Source organism: Eutrema salsugineum, unplaced genomic scaffold (assembly GCF_000478725.1).
Source record: "Eutrema salsugineum unplaced genomic scaffold, Eutsalg1_0 scaffold_3, whole genome shotgun sequence".
Classification (NCBI taxonomy): Eukaryota; Viridiplantae; Streptophyta; class Magnoliopsida; order Brassicales; family Brassicaceae; genus Eutrema; species Eutrema salsugineum.
Genome location: NW_006256756.1, coordinates 9,493,910 through 9,508,460, shown reverse-complemented (window position 1 = coordinate 9,508,460; position 14,551 = coordinate 9,493,910). Strand labels below are relative to the sequence as shown.

The window sequence follows — 14,551 nt, the reverse complement described above, 5'->3', positions numbered from 1 at the left end:
AAATTATATATATAATTTCTTTATCTTTAATACTTTTTTTAAAAAAATAATAGAATTTGGAAACTTTTTAATTTTCAATGTTGAGATGGACCAATAAAAAATACATAATTTCTTTATTTAGAAATAATATTAGAATTTATAAATTTTCTTAATTTCCTTATTCAACAATAATTATAAAATTTGTAATATTTTTTTATTTTGAATGTTGATATGGACCAATAAAAATTGCCTTTAAAATCCTATGTGGACACCCTAATTAAGAGCATCTCCAACCTAGCCTTTAAACCCTCAAATTTAAGGTTTTTTGTGCTCCAACCTAGGCCTTAAACCTTCAAATTTTGAGGTTTTGAATAGTGAAACCTCAAATTGAGGATTCACTATTTAGACCCTTAACACTGTTTACTTTATTTTTTAATCTCTACAATTGTGTATCTTATCAGTAAATTTACTTTTTGTTTTTACTTTTCATTTTAGTCTATACAATTATAAATCTTGTAAATGTAAACATATCTTTATAAAGTTTAAGTATCATTTTTAAAAACCACATAAATACCTGAAATTCAAAACTAAAATTACCAATAAAAAAAATATTACATAATATTTTTATAATTAAACATGATAGAAATACATCAAAACACATAAAGTAAATTAACACAAGAATAAAAGCTACATAAACACATAAATATTATATAAAATAAATCATAATACAGTATTAATAATCTGGTAAATTTGATCCTGAATTTTCAAATTTTTTATTTTCTATAAATTTTTTTATGTGTTTTATATTTATTTATGAAAGTTCTATCATTATAATTAATAATTATGAATATTGAGAATTATAATGTAAAATATAAACTTTCTTTGAAATAGATTTGAGGTTTTACCATTGGAGCAATCCACCCTCAAACCCTTATTTTAAGAATTTGCCATCCTCAAAATAAGGGCATGGGTTGGAGATGCTCTAAGAAGCATTTAACTTCAATTTTATCAGTATACTAGATTTTGCGTCCATGCTAAGCGTGGATATTTTGTTGATAAAAATTATATGCAATCATTTATATTTATTAAGATATAATTTTATATATTAGTGTTTTAATAAAATATTAAAAATATTTTGGTGTTAATCTAATAATTTTTGTGTAAATTGTGAGGTTTTAACAGATTTTTTTTTGAATCTATATACAATATGTCATATTTCAAAAACATATTATTTGATCAAATACTTATAAGTTAATATACCTAAACCAACTAATTTTTTTACAAATTAATCAAATGCTACTTTTTAAATATAGTATTGACATGATGATAAAATGTTATACATTCACTTCTTTAAATCAAGAAGATAGAGGACGGATCAGACGAGGCTTCGCTCATTCCTTTGCTCCTGAGTCCTCTACCCGATGCCTAGAGGTTCCCGATTTGTCAGGTTGATGCATCCTGGATAGGCAACGGCCTGGTTAGTGGATTCGGGTGGAGTCTGAAGGAGGAGAGGGGTGGCAAGACTTTTGGCCTTCAGGACTGTCGCAGAAGCCTATCGGCCCATTATGCCGAATTGGAGAGCCTTTTATCGGTTATGTATTACGTGAAAGATAGACAAATTTTATCCGTACACTTTCAATCTGATTGCTCGGATCTGGTAAGCATGTCTGAATCTCCATCGGATTGGCCTTCATTCTTATCAGAGTTGGAAGCCTTTCGCATCCTCCGGAAAGCTTCTTGGATTTCACTCTCTCCCATATCCCTAGAAGTTCAAATGTCCGAGCGGATTGATGCGAGCTAGGGTTGCTGTCGCAAAATAGTTTTAAATTTATAAACCCTAGTGTCTGCAAGTGCACAGTCGTGCGATGTAGTACTTAGTGTGTCGATCCACAAGGAGAATTGTCTTTTTCTGCAGAAACTTCAAACTGGATTAGTAATCGAACTAAAAGACCAATGAGAGTTTTTGTGTGGAGTTTTGGTGTCACGATTTCTACTAAACTAAACAGGAAATAAAAATAGATCAAAACAAGGATGAAAAACATGTTGGCATTAGGGTTCATCTTTAGGGTTCATGATCTATGACACAAGAAATCTAGGTAAGGATTTTCTATGATTCTGAAACTAGGATAGACACTTGTAAGATTAGCCAACTCTCGTCACCCTAGTCATCTAATCACTTGTTCATGACAATGAACTCTTGCTCTCATGCCAGAACAAGATCATGCATTTTAGCTCGGAGTCCATCTCAGCTTATGTATCCTCCGTAGGTAGCTTTCGTCTCCTACGGCGGTGACGTCCATAAGATCCAGTTCAGGCAACCCAGATACAACACTCTCGTGGCTCGGATTTAACCTAGGATCGGACACTGATTAGCTACTCCAGCGTTACCGCATTGAAATTTGGATGAATGAGAGAATCATTTAAAATCGAAATCCTTTAACCTAAAAAACTAGATGTCATCGGTCATGAGGTCCCTTTTCGATGGCCCTCTTCACCCAGCAAGGTGACTATTCAGACATGTCTGAGCTTGAAAACATCATCATTGGTTTTGAAATATAAAAGCATTAAAGTAAAAAAGATTTCATAAACTGAATAGATTGATGAAAGAAAGAACAAAGGTTCAAGAGAAAAATCTCTATCTCCCTAATCTAAACCTAAGAAACAAAAGTTTGGTGCCTCCCTATCAAGGGGAAAGGAGCACACACAAAATTAGGTCTTATAAAATACATATTTATAGGTCTCCAAGTGTTTCTGGTCGTCCTTAGGGCTTCTTGTGAAGAGAGAATGAGTTGGGCTTGAAAACAGGTCATTGAGCCGTTTATGGGCTTGTCGCAGAGTTGTCTGGTAAGTACTTGTCCACCGTGGGTGGAGGCTCTGAGGCATGGCCAAGATGTTTTTCACCGCGGTCACGAGCTTTTGGACCGCGGTGGTTGGTCTATGATCTCCAAACTTCATTCGTTCTCTTACTTATTTCGCGAGACTGCAGAACATGTCTTCAGTAAATTACAAATAACTTATGATCCAACCGTTAGATTGCTTTGATTCCACTTGTATTGGAAATCTGGTTGTGTCCTATATGTTGTGCCAAAATTTGAGCTTGATCAGACAGTGAGAAGGTCTTTATTGGATGTGAAACTTCTGACGATCCGAAATTGGCCAAAAGTGGATTTTTCTCTAATTTGCATTGCTTTTGCCTAAGTAACCTGAAAAGTCTTTTAAAACTCCAAAACATGGAAAACAATTATAAAACTTTCTAAAGTGATTGAAAACACCTGCATAAGATACTGAAAGTGATCCATAAAAATGGTCAAAATCAGGTGTTATCAACTCCCCCAGACTTAAACTTTTGTTTGTCCTCAAACAAAACAAAAGATCTAACTACAGAAAAGAGGTTTTAAAATCGCAGGAACTAACAAAATTTCAGAGACCATGCTTCTAAACCAAAGTTAGTCATTATGCTCAAATCAGGGATATTCTAGAAAATTCTCACCAAAGTACAAGCATAACTAATCCGTTCATCCGTCATGCGAAAGTCTAGAAACTTAAACCTATCTTCCAGTCAACTAGCTCTTAACATTCATTCAAAAGTTCAAGTGGTTCTCATCAAAGGACTTTAGTAAAGCAATCAAGGCTAGGTAATCAAAATGGCTTTTTTAGGGGTGAAGTTCTTAGTGTTTAGGATTACCCTTTTCTGGAGAGACAAGACATTATGCAAAACAGCAAGAGAGGATGATATCCACAGTTCCCAGTCACATTCTTCTTGCTTTAAGATTATTGATCTTCTTTCTTTAGGTTCTCCTCATGACTCCCCCAGATTTAGATCTTTGTCCAGGTTGTAAAACCAATGTTCACAAATGAATACTTGTAACTTTTGCTTTAAATAATTTCGGCCATCCTAGATTTTTTCTAGGCTGTTTTTCCTTTCCTTTCATTTTACTGTTTTTTATCAACCAACCAAATGCCGACATGTCAGGGGTTCTAAAAGGTTCTAAAACCTCTTACACAAGAACCGGTTCTTGTGTTATATAACATTTATTCTTTAAATTTTGATTAAAAGTTTGCTATATAAGAACCTCTTAAAAGTCTGGAGATGCTATTTCAAAGACTAAAAAACAACAAAAACTGGATTAAGATTAATAGTTGATAAACAGGAGTTAGTTTGCAATTAACTAACTGTCAAGCAAAGCATCAAATAAGGAAAGAAGATAGATCTAAAGGGATTCTTATCGCCTTTCAAAAATATTTTTCGTTCAGCCCTATCATATAGTCAAAGTCACACACAAATATATTCGAAGATAGCCACCACCGAAAGCTTTTCCAGGGCACTTTGACCCTCTACTGGAATATCGATCCAAATTTTTTATTTTAACCAGAGGGTGATACATGTTTTTTACCGATCCAATAATTATATATGAAGATAAAAAGATTGAAAGCTTAAATCATGTTATGAGTCCGAGCTGACAAAACTCGTGGTCAATGTCCCCTATAAAATGTTAAAATATTTTGTAACTTACTTGATTTAACAGAGGATTCCATGGTCGAAGTAGTGAACTCTCTTCCACTGCCTATGAGCTTTTGTTGCCCTTTTTCATTTTTACTTTGTTTATTTTCTTTTGCTATATTTTTCTCAAATTTTGGCTTTTATTTTTGTTAGTGTTTCTTAATTTAGATAATTAGTTTTTCAAATTGATTCAATTTCTGTTTGATGTCAATCAAATTGTTAGATAGGAAAAGAAGAAAAACAAAGATGGACTTTACTTTGGAAAGCAATCAATTATGAAAAAAGGAAAAAAAAAAAGGTCTTTTGCAACCCTTAATCTTGAATAACGGCAAATATCTCAAATGACACATTATATTACAAGAACACTTGAAAAATCAGCAAGTCCATGATGCAGATCTCTTGATAACAGGTTTCATCTGTTTGTCTTCTTCAAGAGAGATCATTCCAATATGTGAAGGATCTTCAAGCATCATCTTAGCAACCAAGTAACCAGCGATTGACCAAGTCTGGTATTTTCTTGCTTGTTTCCCAACGTATCTCCCTTGCTTACCATCATAGTACTCGGGCCAGCAATCTCTGTGAAGCCGTGACTCGATTAGATCAATTGCACGTCTCGCGATTTGTGGCCTACCTGTCTTGATGCAAGCCGCCGTCAACATCCAAAGCAAAACTGCACACACAGATTAGAAACAAGCCTAAGAAGCTGATACGTTCCATAGAGTTGAGTATAAAGTGAAGAAGCTAAATACAGAGGCTGGACAGAGTAAATAAAGCACTTTAGCACGTGTGAGAAGAAAGGCTCGTGACAAGTCTTAAAGAAGAAGTGAAGACTTTATATATTAGTTGATGGTTGTTTTACTCTTTATGCTTTGTTGTGGAATGCTATAACAAACTATGTGCGTTTGTTATAGGAGATCAAGATCTAGAGTAATGTGCTCTTATATTTGATCTAGGGTTCATGGTATCATTGATGATAAGCTCAATATATGAGTTTAGCACATTGAAGCTTATCAGAAGCTTAGTGATATAATTTAGAGCAAACAGAATGCTAACCTGGCCAAGATCCACCGTTGTGATAGCTCCACCGAGTGTTCTTGGGATCACAACCAGTGACAATCCTCCACTCGTGGCTTTCGATGCAAGGGTAACAAATCTTGAGCGGCATCTCACCAACTAGCTCCTCCCAACGATGCTCAAGAAGGTCCATAATGGCCATTGACTGATCCGGAGTCGCCAAAGAAGAGAGGATGGCGACACAATTGCCTAAAGAAAACCACCTAAAGTCCATACGAGCAGGGCTTACATTTCCAACAAAGTATCCTCCACGGAGAGGCATGAAGTCGAAAACCCAGTCCGGTATCGAGTCAGGCATCACGTTGAACTTATTCACCGCCGTGTGTGAGTACTCCTCCGTCTTGTACCTTCACAAAAAGTTTGAATCTTTTAGTCATAATGAATCATATATTATACAATTCTTATCATTTTGAGGTTTACTTACCTGTAGATATCGTTGAGTTGCTGGAAGTCTAGCCAAAAGTAACTGCGCATATGGAAACTCAGTGCGTGAAGTCTCTTCACAATCCTCTCTATGAACTCTCTACCTTCCTCGTCAGGTTTCAACATCGACAAGGCACATCTCAATGCCATGAAAAACAGAGCTTGGATCTCAATTGGATATCCATAAACACCCTACAAATCAAGATTCGGTTTTTGTGTGAACAATCAAACAAGAGCTTTCCTCATTCACAAGTCTACAACAAAGTTCGTTCTTACCATTCTCCTATCAACCATGGAACATCCATCAGCGCAAAGCAACGTAGGGAAAGTATCGAATCCTTCAGATAAGCAGAGTGAGAGTATAAGCCTTATTCCTTTCTGACACTCTGGTGTCTCAGAGAGAGTCAAATCTCCTGTAGATTTTGTGTAAGCGCGGAGAAGTATGATCCACCAAAACCCTGAATCAACAGGTGCTACTCGTCCTATCGCGCTTTCACCGAAATCTGCGACGATTGTGTCGGTTTTGCGGACTGGATCATGAAGAACCTTGAAGCTCGCTGGCATAACTCCTTCTCCGAGCTTGAACCGGTCTACACGTTTCTCCCAACCTTGAAGCTGAAGTGTCTTGAGCAAGAAGTTTTTCACTATATCTGGCTCTCCGTTCATCAGAAACGCCAATGCACTCGGTACAAAGTCCCGTACGAACACCTAACACACAAACAATTATAACAAATAGAAGACAGTCTAGAGATAAGTACGTAGAATGCTAATCCAAAATATCACTAATTAAGATACAAAGATAAGATAGCGAATAATAAAGTTTGGATTTTTAAAAGGCTCAAGTCATACCTAAGAAACCCCTAACTAAACCGCATCTATGTAAAGGTTAAAACGTGAAATAAGCTCCTCATTAAGAGAATATTACTCATTTCATAGAATAACAACACACATTTGTGCCTCCTTTGCAAATATTGACTGAGATGTTCTATATAGAATGCTAATCCAAAACATTACTAATTAAGATACAAACATAATACAGAGAATATTAACGTTTGGATTTTTAAAAAGCTCAACTCATAACTAAGATCATTTATACTATACGTTAGCTCGTAAATAAGCATCTCACTAAGAAAATTGGAAGAATGCTTAATCCAAAACATAACTAATTAAGATACATTCTGAGCATTGATTGTATTGGGAAGATATAATAAGTTTTGTGTTGCTATTACCTGATCATAGTTCAAGACTTCCTCAGAAGCATGATCATAAGCTGCAATGGTACCAACAGGTTGACCACGGAAGAACACCATTGACCTTCTAAGAGCTTCCCAAGCCTCTGCAACCATTGGATGTGGCTCAAACGAGTTCCTAACATAAGAAAGAGGCGTGTCTACCATCGACCTGCTTCCAGGAGAATGAGCCATGTCTAGATCATGTCTTGAGTAGCCAGTAGATAATTCGCTCATCGATCTTTCATCAAATGATCTCTTCCTTTCGATCTTTAGCCTCGGCTTATCCAAAGCCCGAGTCAGATCGAAATCGTCCATCTCTGATAACGAACAATGTGATCCCACTGCTCTTAGCCCCAATGGTTCTTTAGTACTTTCCATTTCTTTGGTTTTAACGGACAGAACAAGATCTGTGTTTCAGGAGAATGAATAAGTTATCAAAGATAAAACATGAAACAGAGATTTGTTTTTGCTGGAATAAAAATAATTTGTGTTTAGTTGTCTTTTTTTTTTTTATAGAATAATACATTTGTTCTTATCTTCGGTAAATACTTATCTAAACAATTCAAAATCGTTGAGACACGAGAGATTAACAGGAAAAGACAAATCTATGAGAAAGCAAAAAATCTAAATAATAAATAATAATCCAAAAATAGTGATTTTCATATCCAATTTTATTGGAAAATTATGTAAGAAAATGAAACAGACTGATCAATCTAAGATCCATGAGAATGCTAATTAGAGTCAACAGCTACGACAACGAAAATCTCGAGGAGAGAAACCAGATCTACATCTTCGGAACAAAATCGGAAGACAGAAGATATTTATAACATAAGTGAGTGACCAAACCTGAGGACGAGTCGACGAAAATTTGTACCGGCGGCGGTTGAAATAATCGCCGGCGATATCACCGGAGAATAGGAGAGGAAGAATGGAAAAAGGGGAAAAAGAGTCATGAAGAGTGAAGCTGTTATTTTATAGAGAGAGAGACAGAAGAAGAAGACAAAACGGGAATTGTCAAGAGACCGAAACACCAAAACGGGTCTGGTAAGAAAAATGTCGACGAAAGAGACGGAGTTTACTGGTTATGACCGGTTGTTTTCTGGTCTACGTGGACTAAACGACACTATACTGACTTTCGGGTAATGGACTTTTCGCTTTGGATACTTGATTTATCGGTTCCCCGTTTTATTTTATTTTCATTTATTATTGTTTTTTCTTTTGCTTTTGACCCATAAACCAATAACAGTGGACTGGTAGCTTGTTAGTCGGTTTGGTGGACAATATAATATAATTATATACCACATGTAATTAATCTTTGATCTTTATTCTTCTAATAGATGACAGATTCAACAATTTAATAATAAAAATACTCCATAAGAAGGAAAAAGTAGATAATTGGTAAAGTGATAAAACTTTGGTATACTTCATTGTTACGAGTATATATTTTTTGTTTATCTGAATTTTGTAGGGCTATGTATAGAAGTTTTCTTAAATAGTTTAAATGATTAATATTAATTCGGAATGAATTCATATTATTGAAGAGATCATCATACAAATAATCTGATTGATATTTATTTGGAATGAATTATATCATTGAAGAGGTCATACTGATAATCTGATTGATATCGATTTGGAAGAATGAGTATTATAAATATCAAGAGAAAATCAGGAGAAAATTAACAGTATTTTCCGCATCGACATTTTAATGAGGGTGATTTTTTGATAGCACATTGGCAATAACCTTGTTACGAGTTCAACCAAAATAAATTCCCGCACAACAATCATTGAAAACATGGCTTCAAATACTTTTGGTGATAACAAACAACAGTTCTCATGATGCTAATCTCCTTCTTTGTTTTTCTTTTGTCAAATTTGTTCCAAATGAGTTGGATTTAGGAAGCTCGTTTTAGAAACCGTTGAACAAACCTAAACTGCATAACACAAAGTGACAAAATACAAACCATAGAAATAACTTAGACTTCGGCAAACTAAATCATTGTACTAAACAACCAATTGGTAAGTTAAGAGGAATAAACATTTCAAGACAAAAACTTGATTTTAATGAAGAAGGAAAAGAGTCAACAGTCCAAAAAACGAAACAAAATGCTCTCAAAATCAAATGAATGTAGTTAGTTTAGATAAATCTTTTAACGCCACTAATTTAGTTTGATCTTTTGAGCCAATCCTAGAAAAATTTGGGCCCACGCTAGAATAACCTGAATTCATAAGTTCATAGTAAGATCACATGATCCTAATCGCGACCACTTTGTTAGGTACAAACCGAGTTAATTAGAATTGACTGAGTGGTCTAAAATAAGGATTCAAATTTCGAAGGTTTTTTTTTATTCAAATCAAAAGCTGAGATGTTTCGATACAAGGACTCTGATCATTTATATCGGGGACCAAATTAGAGTTTGTTTTAACTGGGGGGCTAGCAAAATATATATCATTATTGAAAAGGGAAGAGGTCGAATTTTTTTCCCATTGGAAACAGTAGGTACAACGTAATCAAATATATCATTTTAGTTTAGTAATCCATTGTAAAAATTCAAAGTACAATAGAAACTCTATAAATTAATATTTGATAAATTAATAATTTGATTAGTTAATAAATTTTTTTGGTTCTAAATTTAATTTTTAATCTTATTAATATTTTTATAAATTAATAATTTATTAAATTAATAAATTTTGAGAATCCTAATATTATTAATTTATAGAGTTTTTACTGTAATATATTTTAGTAGGTGCACTTGCACTCAAACCCACAATGCTAGATCTGTCTTTGTCTATATACGTATAGCTAACGACATAGAAAAAAAAAGAACACAATTAGAAAAAACAAACCAACCAGAAGAGAAGGAAAAAGAATTTATGGAGGAATGTAAAGGCAAAACATAATAATGTCTTGACGGTGACTTATTAGCGTGCAATTCACGTAAATTGTGCTGCATCATAATTTCCTAGATTTTCTTACTTGAAAAGCATAGAGGTTGATAAAATACATCATGGACTGAGTTCTCAGACTGGTGGAACTAAGGCGTTTTGTTACCATGTGTTTTGCGATATTTTTCCTCGTTTAAGAGTCTAAGACCAATTCTTGTGATTATTTTCTACTGAACTGAATGTCAAAAAGGTTTAGGCAAAAACCGTATTAATGTTTCAAAGCTACCCCGCAAGGGCCGGTCCGATAATTCCAGATGCTCAACTTAACATGAAAATATGATGTCCCTTTCATTTTTTTTGTTCTTTGTTTTCAGAGAAAGATTCCCAAAAAACTTCCCAAATTTTTTCGGTATAATCTGACTCCAGAAGCTATGGCTTCCTTTGCTTATGCTATGGATTGGACATCAATTCAACCATCAGTGGATGTACCATGTTGGAACAATATTTCAAGACCAATTCGGATTTACTCTCATCCATTTTTTTTTTAATGTAAAATTTATTCAAATACATTGCTGTCCAATGGTTCTTGTTAAACACTCTGCTGGCTTTCAATTTTCCACCGGTTTTTGTACACTGGATTCAACTCTGCGTCTCAACAGCTTCTTTCTTGGTTCAGATCAATGGAGAATTAGCTGGTTTTTTCAAGAGTGAAAGAAGATTGCGGCAAAGATGTACATGCTCTCTTCCCATACATATATTCGTAGTCTGTATAAATGTCTTGTCAAAAATGTTAGACAATGCCGCAGTAGAAAGGAAGTTTGGGTATTACCCTCGATGTAAGAGCATACTCCTCACACATTTATATTTTGCTGACGACTTAATGATATTCACAGACGGAAAATCCTATCCATGGAAAGATTAATGAGTTTGGAAGATGTCGGAATTATCTATTAATCTGGAAAAATCCACAGTTTATTTGGTGGGTTATACAGAGCCGACCAGAGGAGAAGTGGAAGCTAATTTTCTATTTGGCATCGATCAACTGCTGGTGAAATATCTAGGTTTGCCTTTAATGATCAAACGAATGACAGCAACAGACTATGGTCCATTGGTGGAGCACATCAGGACTAAAATACGATCATGGACAGCTCGTTCTCTCTCCTTTGTAGACCAACTGCACCTAATTAGCTCTGTTTTGACAAGCATTACAAACTTTTGGCTCTCTGCGTTCTGCTTGCCAAAAAGCTATATCGATGAAAATAACAGTCAGTGCTCGGCGTTTCTGTGTTCTGGACAAGCTCTTTCATCTCGAAAAGCTAAAATTGCTTGGACAGATGTATGCCGACCTAAAGAAGAAGCGGGACTGGGACTTAAGCCGCTGAAAGAAGCAAATACATTCTACATCATGAAGCTCATTTGGAGAATTGTCTCGGGCAACTCTTCCTTATGGATTTTCTGGATTCATCGACATCTGATCAGGAAAGGTTCTTTTCGGGTTATACGTGACAACACCACCACTGGCTTTTGGATTTGGAAGAAAATCTTCAAAAAATGAGAGCAAGCGAAGCCATTTCACATAATTGAGATTGGAAATGATATCACAACATCTTTTTGGTTTGATGTTTGGAGCTCTTTCGAGTGCCTTATTGATAACATAGGACCGAGAGGATACATCGATTTTGAGATTACAATGCATGCTACTGTTGCAGAGGTGATGGAGAATCACCAAAGACGCAGATGTAGACATCGGACTTCGCTCCTAACCAGGTTGAGGACCTCATTGAGGATACTCGGACAAAAAGTAACTCGATGACTGCAGATATACACCAGTGGTGCTGCAAAGATGGAGAGTTTAAAAGGAAATTCTTGACAAAAGCTACCTCGAACCAAATTCGATTACCTCATGCCCAAACAAATTGGAGTTGTAGTGTATGGTTCCCAAAAACCACACCGAGGTATTCTTTTGTGACCTGACTTGCAGTGCACGATCAACTATCTCCGGAGATCGATGTGGCAGCCAAATACTTCTACTACCTGTGTGCTCTGCAATAACTCCATGGAAAGCCGGAATAATATATTTTTCAGTTGTTAATACTCTGCCGAAGTGTGGTCAAACATCGCTCAAGGGATTCTCCAATATCAGTTCACCACAGATTGGAATTCTCTTCTTCAGATTATCTCAACCCCAAATCAGGATCACATTCAGCTATTCATTACTAGCTATCTCTTCCAGGAAACCATCCATATGATCTGGCAAGAGAGGAACCAGATAAAGCATGGTGAAAAACCATCCACTACGCAACGTTTCGTCAGGATTCTGGACTAGACGATGAGGAACAGACTTAGCACTTTTCAGAGGAGCAGTGATCCACACTTCTCCAGTGGGATGGTGTATTGGTTTGCTTCTTGCAGCAGTTACTGATTCTTCAAATCTTGTTCAATGTTCAAAATTAGCTCAAATTCCTTCAAACTCTTGATGCATTCATTGTAAAAACGAATTTTTTTTTTGGGCTGAATAAATTTTACATTCTCTTCAAAAAAAAGAAAACTTTACTCAAAAAAAAAAAAAACATCTTTTTTTTGCTAAACATAAAAGACTTCTTTAAAATGAATGCTTTATATTTATTTTTATAAGTAGAAAGAGTTACAAATAAATGTTGAAATCAAGTGCTTGAAATCAACATGCTTCAGGGATGTGTCCGTGTGTTTTATTGATGTAGTGGAGGTCTGGTGGAAAACATGAGCATTCCATCATCGTATGACGGTATGAGTAATCACCTACATTCCAAAGGGAGCTTACTCGATTTATCATATTCTTGTTATGAGTTTGATGATAAGTGAAGTGATGGTGGTAAAGGTTTTTCGCCATGCTTCCTACTGTTTCTCTCTCTCTAGATCTCTCTCCAAATATGGTACACCGAAGCCTGAAACACATATCTGATCAAAACAGAGTAAGTCAATCATGACAATTGTGTTGTGTAATGTTGCGATAATTTAATTCCGGCTTGTATTGTAGATGCTGCGGAGAAGTCCTTAGCAAGATTATCCCATATTTTTGATGAAAATTGACATTAAAAGAACATGCAGTCCCTTGTTTTCTCCATATTCCCGCATAGGATACAATCCTCATTTTGGTTAGAGTTCCATCTTTTTAATCTATACAATAACTATTTTGGGAAGCCTTGTATAAAACATATTTCTAAGTTAATAGTGATTAAATACATCTTTATAATATTATTTAAGGAGTCATTTAGGATTTACGTTATTATTACATACTATGTCATTTGTAATAGGAAAAGATAATGGAAATAAGAACGATATTTTTGTCTTTCAAAATTATTGAAGATAATATAAAAAATATATTTTTCATTAAATAGGATATTTAGAATTTAGTTTTAATCATTATGATATGAGAAATATTATATAGTAGAAAATAATAATCAATCCCCATACACCCAAAGAAAAAAAAAATTGAGATCTTGCAATATTTTATACATTTGAATATATATATATATATATCAAAACAAAAATTGGAATAGATTAAGTTAAATTTATATTTTAGTCTATTGTAAAACGGTTTAAGTAAAGAAGTTTGTGCGGTTTGACTATTTTAATTACAATAATTAGTGAGACATACTTGTAAAAGTCAGGAAAAAAAATCAAAATAATCTCTCTTGAATTTCATAACAAATTTTAAGAAAAATTACTCTGCGCCATAACACGGATTCAATCTTACCTATAAATATTTAGATAAAAACATGATTTGACAGTCAACATTTACAAAATGAATATTTGTAGTATATTAAAACCATTGTCAATATCAATATAAATCTAAAATGGGGATGGTGAAAATAGAATTAGATAATGGTCGAAAGGGTTGTTGAAGTCAAAATATCTCATCTTTAATGATAAAAAATTACTGAAGTCAAATTATTTCATTTTAGTATCGATCCGACATAAGACCATCTCTATCCCTAAACATTTGAGTGATTTTTAGTGTTTTTTGGATATTTAAAATAAATAAAAAATGATTTTTGACAAAAAAAAAATAATAATAAAAAATGATTAAAAGTTTAAAAACTGCACCTTAAACCTGTTAAAATCCCACATCCAAAGTTTAAAAGAACTAACACTAGTATATAAAAGATTTGGACTAATCCATTCATTATCCAAAATCAATTAGCAATAAGTGAATTAGTCCAATTTCCTTATATATTACTTAAGATCTCTTACAACTTCAGATGTGGAATATTCTCACACGCTCCATCGAGATAATGGCCGTATAACCATTAATCTTGATAATATCCCATCACATAGGATTAATTTCGAGTAAGATCGGTTGACTAATTCGGATCAGACCGATTTTGATTAAGATCAGTCGAGCCTCTTTTTATGGGCCAGATAGGTTTCAATTTTAAATTGAGCAGCGGGTGATCGGACTCTGATCCCATGTTAAGTT

The 14,551-nt window shown here is 34.5% G+C and overlaps 1 protein-coding gene across 1 annotated transcript; it reads right to left on the bottom strand.

Moving 5' to 3' along the window:
* Window positions 1-4,776: 4,776 nt before the first annotated feature.
* LOC18014598 (alkaline/neutral invertase CINV2) lies at window positions 4,777-8,192 on the bottom strand. The gene is made up of 6 exons (XM_006397126.2): window positions 8,056-8,192; window positions 7,207-7,616; window positions 6,254-6,685; window positions 5,979-6,169; window positions 5,534-5,901; window positions 4,777-5,150 (listed from the first exon to the last, which is right to left on the bottom strand). The coding sequence occupies exons 2-6, from the start codon at window positions 7,585-7,587 to the stop codon at window positions 4,855-4,857; spliced, it is 1,668 nt and encodes a 555-aa protein (XP_006397189.1). The 5' UTR covers window positions 7,588-7,616; window positions 8,056-8,192; the 3' UTR covers window positions 4,777-4,854.
* Between the last annotated feature and the right edge of the window lie 6,359 nt (window positions 8,193-14,551).

What these genes read in the sequence shown, in the direction of transcription:
- LOC18014598 (XM_006397126.2), bottom strand. Translation starts at nt 7,587, where the DNA reads ATGGAAAGTACTAAAGAACCATTGGGGCTAAGAGCAGTGGGATCACAT. An exon ending in CAACTCAACGATATCTACAG is followed by an intron (nt 5,902 to 5,978) that starts GTAAGTAAACCT and finishes CTTTTTGTGAAG; the next exon opens with GTACAAGACGGAGGAGTACT. An exon ending in CAACGGTGGATCTTGGCCAG is followed by an intron (nt 5,151 to 5,533) that starts GTTAGCATTCTG and finishes CTGTGTGTGCAG; the next exon opens with TTTTGCTTTGGATGTTGACG.